The sequence below is a fragment of the Procambarus clarkii genome, chromosome 9 (assembly GCF_040958095.1).
Source record: "Procambarus clarkii isolate CNS0578487 chromosome 9, FALCON_Pclarkii_2.0, whole genome shotgun sequence".
Lineage (NCBI taxonomy): Eukaryota > Metazoa > Arthropoda > Malacostraca > Decapoda > Cambaridae > Procambarus > Procambarus clarkii.
Window position 1 is genome coordinate 19,194,726 of NC_091158.1, and position 10,000 is coordinate 19,204,725.

At 38.2% G+C, this 10,000-nt stretch overlaps 1 protein-coding gene across 1 annotated transcript in view; it reads right to left on the bottom strand.

Moving 5' to 3' along the window:
- Positions 1-2,255, bottom strand: part of LOC138362829 (eukaryotic translation initiation factor 3 subunit A-like) — a 43,093-nt gene extending 40,838 nt beyond the window's left edge. The window contains exon 1 of the mRNA XM_069321397.1: positions 2,086-2,255. Coding sequence (XP_069177498.1) covers positions 2,086-2,255 — 170 coding nt within the window. The remainder of the gene's footprint in view (positions 1-2,085) is intronic.
- Between the last annotated feature and the right edge of the window lie 7,745 nt (positions 2,256-10,000).

Here is a 10,000-nt window from a genome sequence, read left to right on the forward strand (position 1 = left end):
AACACAGAACGTCGACCATTTTATTTTTGGTGTGTTCTCGCCTATATGTACTCACCCTAGATGTGCTTGCAGGGACAAGCATCGCCTCCTAGCCCCGCTTTTAAAACATTTTGAAGTTCAATGCAACGATTAAGTGGTTTTGTTTTATTATCTATGTATTTAAAACAGCGTTATGAGTTAGATTTAATTACTTCCATGTCTAAACCTTTCCGCTTATCTACAAATCTTACACAAAAATAGTTTTCTGACATCGCTGTAACTTGTCTGCTATTCATAGGTTTGAACATGACGTCCTTGTCTTGGTCATGTTCTTTATACCCTTTCATGTCGTCATCATGTTCACTCTATTCCTACTCTCCTACAGTGGAGTGACGTCCAATTCCCTCATGCTTTTCTCGTAGCTAGTGGCTCACCTAAAAAACAAGCATTATTACTGGATTTGCATAGGCAAGTGTGGTTCTCACAAAAGATTGTGAATAAGACACAGAAAACTCCTTTATCAAATTTCCTGAAGGATGCACGGACATTTGCCAGTCTGACATATGTAGCTGATGTTGTCATGCTAATATGTGCCTCTGACATTAGATGTGAAGTTATGTCTACTCCCAAATCTTTCTCTTTTTCTGGTGCATGAAAATGTCTCCCACTCATTCTATACTGTTGTAAGGATCTTCTCACCACACCTCCTATCCGCATAACTTTGGCCTCTACACCCTCACACATTCATCACCAGGGAGAACACTGTCTGGATTTATGTTCACAGGTAGTTAGTGGCAAGTGTTCGGATTCTCTCTCCTCTCGAATTATGTTGAAACATGAACTTCACGCAAAATATCCTCATTACAGTAAAAATAGAACTATACATGTGGATGAGGCTTTAACTTGCGTTCATAATAACAAAGGGACATAGCAAATAGCAATTCGTTTACATTGGACCATATATACAAATGCGAGTAACCCTTCCAAGTGTGTATTTTGCGCCGAAGCATCGCTAAATAACATTAGAAAAAAAGTAGGAATGATATAAATACATTATTTCCTTCTTGCAATTAGCATACAGATAATCAGCAAGCAGGAAACTAATCATATATTTGTATTATAATGACTTACAAATAATCAGATAGGGCCCAGTGGTCAATAAAAATGTAACTCAAACATGGAGGGTGACAATATTCAATTATTTGAAAGTCAATCACAGCTCATGTCCTACGCATGTGTACATATATTACTTTTACGTGGTAATGTCCTATATCTTTAACACGTATTTGAATAATTTGTTAGTATGTGGGGATTTGCAGTCTTATGAATAATAGCAGCTGCGATTATTGAATTAAGATATAATTGTGTTAATAGTTCTCTTATCACTGTTTCAGCAATGGAAAGTATCTCCGCAGGACTGGTTTATCAAACAATACAACAAACCACGAGAACGATGTGGTAACATAAAGTACCAATGCCACTTCGTATACCAAATAAAATGTAAAACAGAGAATTGAAAACTCAGAGCAAGAGGAATATGTCGGTTCAGAACGCTAGCATATCAGCAAGTTGTTGGCCTGACGATAGCGGAAAATGATAGTCCACTCATTCATTAACCTCAACACACAAAGATAAGATTAAAATTGTAATTACGTTTGTATTTGGGGGATAAATACGCATAAAATACATTGATCTGACAACAGAATTGAAGGAATTTTAACAGAAGACGGTTTTCCCACTGAAATCCTGAAATTAAATGGCAGACCAAGAAGTTGAAGCATGAAGATTATTTTTTTTTATACAGCCTAGTGAAGGGAAATGCAACACTAAAAACATGACTAATTTTATTTAACGTGAAGAAGAGCAATAATGTTCGAATCCTTATCAAAACTCAATGCCCTCAATGAGAAGTAGTCAACTGGTGTGATGAATAGGTTAATTATCAAATCCCACAAGATAGTATAAATTGTTCACACATGGAAAATCTCCATTGTTTGTCCAATCAGTTATATGTTAAAAATCCGACTTTTTGTTGGTAATCTGTTCTTAAACCACAACAGCGCTAACACCCACATACAAATACCAATTTTAAGCATACTGCAACACCTTTCACCAAAATACTCACTAATAGCAGAAACGTTGCTAATCCACGATGACCGTCGGCTTCTCTCCCTGAAGGACTTCCTCGAAGTTCTGGAGCGAGCCTCAGTATTCTGAGGCGACGATGGTGGCAGCACTGGAGAATGGAGGACCGCATCACACTCTTCCTCCTCCATTATAGTTTCCGGAAGGAGGAGGGAGTGTGTTCAGTGCCGTGAGAGAGGAGAGGACGCGAATCCAGGGAGGAATACGATGGAGGACGCGATGAAGATGAGGTTATGGAGGATGAAGGGTGGGTGGGGATGATGGAGGGTGAGGTTCGGGTGGAGGGGCGGTGGGGTGGGAGTTGGGGGCGTGACACACGCGGCTGATTGGAGTAAGGGGCGGTTGAGGAGGGTTGAATGGAATCAATGGGTGAAGCAAGCTCCCCAGAGGGAGGGGAAAGGGGAGGTAAGGAAGGGGGTAAGAAGGATGAAGATGATGTAGTAGGAATGATGGCGGAAGGACCCTGACTTTTCCAAGAATGAATAGAGAGGGGAGAACTGACGGAGGGATGATTCGTGGGAGGGTTCGGAGTCTAGGTAGATTGGGAAAGGAAGAAGGGGCAGATGGACGTGGGAAGGGGTAGAGGATATGCGGAAAAGGCAACGTAGAGAGGATAAATGGACAAGGGAATGAAAACAGGAAAGGATAATATATTATCCTCCAGTCCCACTTGGCGCGCTTTAGATCATCTCATTATCAACGATTACTTCATGTATCGGCTTTTCCATTAATTTACAACTTTTCTTCATGCTTCAAAGTGTCCTTTTTTGAGGCATCAACACAACGAATTAATTTGATTCAATTACAGAATTGATATCATATTATTCAAATAATTTAAAAAACTAATTTTTACACCAGGTCTCAAAGATTTTGCATTGTTAATATTTTGGCTCCGATGGATTACATTACAGAACTAAAAGGGAACAGCCTTTGTTTCACGCTAGCTATCATAACTCGTATAGCAGGATGCAAATGATTGATATTACACAATTATTTGTATTATATATTGCGTTTTATTCAATGATGCAGCATTGCATATGATTTACTATAAATACACTTGTAAGTGCAAAATGATCAGATACATATGATCAACGCTAAATGAGCAGATACATATGATCAATGCTAAATATCCAGATACCTATGATCAATGTTAAATGAAGATACATATGATCAATGCTAAATAAGCAGATACATACGATCAATGTTAAATGAGCAGATACATACGATCAATGTTAAATGAGCAGATACATACGATCAATGCTAAATGACTATATACATATGATCAATGCTACTTTAACAAGTACACATGATCTATCGTACACAAATGTCTTCACAAGCAACTCATACACACCCCACTCATAAAATATAACAATCAAAAGCGAAGGTTAATGGCATAAAATGCGGTCATAAGGCTAAATATAAGAGGAAATAAATGAATTGAACAAACAAAACCGGACCGCAGTTTTAAGTGCAAGACACTAGTCCCGAACAGGAAGCCGTAAAAGATCTGAAATCTGGCTCCGTTCCTCGTGCAGTGCAATAAGGAGGGATTTTGCAGAATCTGTTGCAAAATGAAGTAATTATGAAGGAAGAATCTTAGCTTTTTGCTCTTAAAAAGCATGTAATTATGTCCTCACTAGTAAAGGTGGCTTATATATCATATTATGTGATACGTTTCTTCATAGTTCCTGATGTGTGTGTGTGTCCTCAGCATATATATATATATATATATATATATATATATATATATGCATCGTTAGATAAATTCTAATTCAAATTTTGTAGTTATATGATAGCGTATGATTTAATATATTAAGTCTAAATGTCAAGATTTTACACTTGAGTGTGGAATATGTGTGTGTGTACTGAAACTGAAAATAAATTATTGTAAAATATGTGAGATCGCTAAGAATTCCTTGCAACATACAGGAATTTCGTAAATTAAACCGACAACAAATGTAAACAAGTAAACTCAGTACACAAAATATGTCTTGCGGAACAAACATATTCTGAGCGAAAAATAAATCCAAAGACATCAAATTGATTTTACTATAAAGGTTTAATTGAGTAGTTTCGTATTATACAAGTTATTATGAAAACTAATTAAATTCTCAATGCTCGTAGTACTTAGCACATAAAAAAGTAAACAAGCACACATATACAAAAATAACCACACACACAAACACAATCACACACAAGAGCACAAGCACCCACACAAACACCATCAGCCACACTCACAAACACACGGAACAGCACAAGCAACCACACAATAACCACACACACAACAGCACAAACACACACAAAACCAGTTTTCTGCAACTGAAAAGAAAGACTTGAACTAGATATTACCATAAATCTATATACACCGTATGTGAGACCACTTATTACCTTCCTGTCCCGACATGGAATGCTAGGTAAAAAAAAAGCCTAAGGATATGCAATAGGCTTGTTCCTCGGCCGAGACAGAAGTATGATTGAAGACTGACAGAACAGCGAAGAAGTAGATGTGCTAGCGACATGAATAATTCTAAGGGGAGAATTGCCCATGTAGGCAGAGAAGCAATGTCTCCCGTTAAGCAGCAGAGCGAGAGGACATGGATAAAAACTAGACATAATATAGTCACAGAGATGTCGGAAAGAACTTCGACTTGAAGTAAGAGTTGTAAATATAATAAACTAATACTAGCTAAGCTTATAGTCTATAATTTTAAATATAAATATGATTGGAAAAGCATGACAAAATAGCCAATATATTTAACTACTAATGGTCCGTAAGGCTGTGAATATATCATATTCAGAACACACTGAAAAATTTATTGGTTCCTATACAGCATGCAAATTATTTTCCGGAAGACAAAATACATATTCTGCAATTTTCTGTTATTTCCTGCGTCGAATTTTATTAATTTTTTACATTCTTCGGAAATCCTATTATTTTTCATTTTGGACTATCCATGCGTATTTCATCATTTTCTCCTGACACAAATTTGTTTCACATTCTTTATTACAATCCGGTCAAATCATTAACATTATCTATTATTTCTTTGTTAATTAACTTGGATGAATTAACTGGGATGAATACCTTATTTAAGGAAACCTATAATTTATAACAGTACATTGTTCCTATACGAACAATTGTGTCACCGTGCCAGTATAGAACAGCAGAAACATATATCCTCGTGAGCCATCAAAACCACTACAATATTAATATACAGTATATATAAACATCGTCCTTGAACATTCGAAAACCTATGCACAAGACACTGCTAAACTGTTGCAATCATTACGGAGAGACTGAGCCTTACACACCACCACAAAGCCCTTTACAGGACCCGACTAAACGCTTCCACCACACTCAGCCCAACCTAGGAGAAGGGCGCGCGAACACTGACACCTTAGGCTAGAGGGTAGTGGAAGTGTGGACGTTGCTTCGTGAAACCCTACCTGTGCTATGACGACCTGGATATATATCTGTACAGTATACGGTTAGTCCTCCCTTCAACAGATGGAGTTATGAGGTACAAGTGAAGAGAAGGACTTAGAGAAAATATATCCTATGAAATAAAAAAAGGAAATGAAAAGGCTGAATGTAACGGTATTTTGGAAGGCTTAAACTGATCACTAATTATTGCGAATATCTTTTAGGGAGGTAAGAAAGTAAAATTCAGGGGCCTCACCAGTTTCGGGGAAGACGGAAAAATTTTAAGGATTTGAAAAAGAAGATTTGTGGAAAGGAATGAGGAAATCTGGAATATCTGTCTGTATCTTCCAGATACAGATAGATAGGAATACATTTCGATTGTTATAAAGATGGTGTAAGGAGGTGGTGTTTAAACAATCTATATAATTTTAACAAAACATATTTTACCTTTTTTCAAAACATTAGTCTCTCAATAGAAACTTTCAGATTATTGACATTTATGAATACATCTTTCATAAATAAATAAATAAAAGGAAAATATAAATTTATCAGAAATGTTCAGCAACCAAGACATGCATACGGACATTCACGAATAAACAAACGAACTCACAAACAGCATAGTTTCAGTATATGTACAAAAACTAAAAAAAAAATCAACATGAGCACCAGCGCGCATGCACACGTCATAAGAAATGTAGATATTCCTAGGATATGAGACAGGAAGGGTGGGAGTCACCTCATTAGACGACCAGCAGCTGGAAAAGTTGTGTCTAAGAGCTGAAGCTCTGCGGGTACAAATAGGTGAGAACATAAGACACACACACACACACGCACACAATATTTATGGTTTTATGATTCTTCCTTAATCGTACAAGGTGTAATGTATTATCTGCTTATGTGTTACTGAAGGTAAAATCGTTTACCAGCCCGCCCTGTTATCGCAGTGATACATGCATCTACTTATATACCTGTTTATCTTATTATGATTTAAATTTACTATCAACGCATTACAATATATAGTAAAATGATATACCATTTATGCATAACTTAGGGCGCCTGACAGCTGGATGGACAGCGTTTCGGATTCGTAGTCCTGAGGTTCCGGGTTCGATCCCCGGTGGAGGTGGAGGCGGAGACAAATGGGCAAAATGTTTCTTTCACCCTGATGCCCCTGTTACCTAGCAGTAAATAGGTACCTGGGAGTTAAACAGCTGCTACGGGCTGCTTCCTGGGGGGTGGAGGCCTGGTCGAGGACCGGGCCGCGGGGACACTAAGCCTCGAAATCATCTTAAGATAACCACCTAATGCATAATACATCATCTTCACATTGTCTACACAGTAGTTCATGTCTTCATGAGGTAGTGAAAATTTCAACCAATGGAGCCCAACATCACATTCCTCTGAATGTTGTCACACGAGAGCACGCCACCACAACAACAGCGACGGCATATCCTCATATATAAATTAAAGACTTTCCATCACCAATAACAGCACGAAACTTTTGATAAAAATACCTCAATGAACTACACCCCTCACACATATGAATGCCTCGAGGAGCTACAAACATGTGATGCTGGGAAACAAAAGCCGAGAGAATGAAGATGTGTAGCACAGGCTAGTCCGCGAATGACTGGCACCCGGGTATATTAGTGGCCTCATCTTGAGGCACTCACCCAACCCCCTATATACCACCTACTGGGCACCGAGCCATCTGCCACAAAGCGCCTTCTGGGAAAGAAATATCACAACTAAATCGTTTGCTAGTATAATCTAAAATCTATTACAATCATCACAAATACACAGGACTACGTCTACCATGAAATTCTAAATGACAAATAATCCAAGGAGGAATGGGAGGGGTTGGGATCCACATGGTTGGTAACCGGAGCCACCGTGCATAAAGCGCCGGTGGTCAGATATGCTGTACTTTATTTCCCCTTTCAGTTGATATATTTATTACCACATTATTCTGCGAGTTCAGCAGCGGTGTCATATAATATTCCCATATACAAGTTCAAAATTAATTGCTTACAACATAGCAAATATAAAAGCAAGCTTCAATGGGCGGATTATTTAAACGAGACATGAACCGCGCGTTAGTGTGGTTAGGTGAAGACCTAAACATACAACGCATGAGATCAGGTGCAGGGCAGACCACGCTCGGCCGCTTTGAAGGCTGATCAAAATAGAGCACCAACGTGTTGGTAAAACTGGTTATGATTCTACGCGAAATTTCTTCTCAGTGCACATGATGAAAGATGCCGCCGGGAACCACAGTTTTGAACGCTTGTTAAGTGCACATTGTTTTCACGTTTTATAATTTGACTGGGTAAAAGTTGAGTGAAGACTTCAGAATATGCAGTTTAGTCAAATTTATTTTATGGTTTCGTGGGCCATAATTAATTTATATTTATAAAATTAACTATAAATTAATTTATAGTTAATTTTAACAGCATACCCCAGTTAACATTTCTAGGAACCACTGTTTGTTTTAAACTCTCAAGTGGAAGTATCAATGCCTAAGTAGCCACAACCCATCTACGCCCTCCTGGATTTTATTTCATCTCTGAACGTCAGCCCTTCATGTGATACCAGTGAAAGTTGAATGCTTAGCAAAGGGAACTGAAGAACTAGCTGCAAGATATGGACGGGAGGAAATTATACCAACACGGAATCACACACATATGCACCCATAAATGAACTTAGGCCAGAAACTGCAACCCGCTCTCGAACAAGACAGCTATTGACTATAAGCAAGTGCGAGAACGGGTTGCACACACACACACACACACGTGACAGTTGAGAGGCGGGCCGAAAGATCAAAGCTCAACCCCCGCAAACACAATTAGGTGAATACACACACACACACACACACAAATACATACATAAACACCAATTGGATTATAGTAACATTTTATGGTTGTTCTTTACATCACTACAACGTGCAATGTACTATCGACGTTTATATCACCGAAGGATAAACACAAACGTTTAAATGTACACCCGGCATCACTGTAATACATGTATCTTATCTGGTTATTACTTGTATCTTATCTCAATAAAAAAATTCCAGATTTGATAATCTCATCCTAATATTAATTTACTGTAGGAGCATTGTACAGTAAAATGATATGCTACTTACGCATTACTACTGCATAATACATACTTTTCACATTGTCTATACAGTAGTTCAAATGCCTTAATAAGCAAATGCAAATTGCCACCAATGGAGCCAAACATCACAGTCCTTTAATGCTGCCACACGAGAGCAAACGACAGCAGCAGCGAGTGCTACTGTATTACCAGCGGAATTCCTCATGTTCTATAAATTAATGACTTTCAAACACCATTCATAGCACGAAATGTGGTAAAAATACCTCATTGAACGACACCCTCAAACACATGAATGCCTCGACGAGCTTGAAATATATGAATCAGCAAAACACAACAGCTGAAGAGATGGAGACGTGTGGCTAGTTCACAAATGACTGGCACCAGATATATTAGTGGCTTTATCTTGAGGCACTTACCACACCTCTTATATACATTCATATCGGTACGTCCACCTGCACACTATCTATATGTTATCAACAGCTACACCTGTCCATATCCTCATATCAACACAAACACCTGCTACCAAAGTTCAAGACCACCAAACGCAAAGTAATAAAGCAGGGATTAAGATGGCAAGGCGGTGCGGAGCTTCTTGTCTCGTTAAACAAAACCCCCAAAAAATAACTCTAAAAAGTTCCAAGGAATGCCACCCGACAATTCCCAGAAATGAGAATTATGAGTTATGAGGAAACTAAATTACATCACATATACACTGAAGAATGAAAAAACGGGGAAGATATGATCGTCACACACAAAATTCCCATGAAAACAGAGAAGGCAAAAATAAGTGCAGACTATTTAGCATGGGTGATACACAAAGGAACATAGGTGTAAAATAAGTACCCAAATGAACCAGAGACACTATAAATACTTATGTCAATGTAACAGCAGTGAAAAATTTAATTTCTAAAAAAAATGTAAAGGGTACAGGAAGACGCAATACACCGCTTCAAATGTTGCCAAATAGACAACCTATACATAGTCGACTAATGATTAAATTAAGAGGCGTTGCCAAAAAAACTGTTGCTAGTCCCCCCTCAAGTACAACTAGGTGAGTACACTCAACATGTATCAAATCTGATACATTCAATACCCATCTGTGGTGTATTCCCATTTTGTATCCTCATCCAAATTTTCCACCGATTACATAAATAAGAATTAGGTAATGTTCTGTTGAAGAATACAACTTCCGCTAAATCTGTAGCCCTTCCTCCCAAGGTTTCCCAACGTCAAGAAAGTGTCGTACTAGTGTGCCATTTTCCTATCCTACCAGAGGAACCCAAAACAGAGAACAGGACAGAATTTCAATTTCGCGAGTTGCTACCATTTTCTAGTACAATT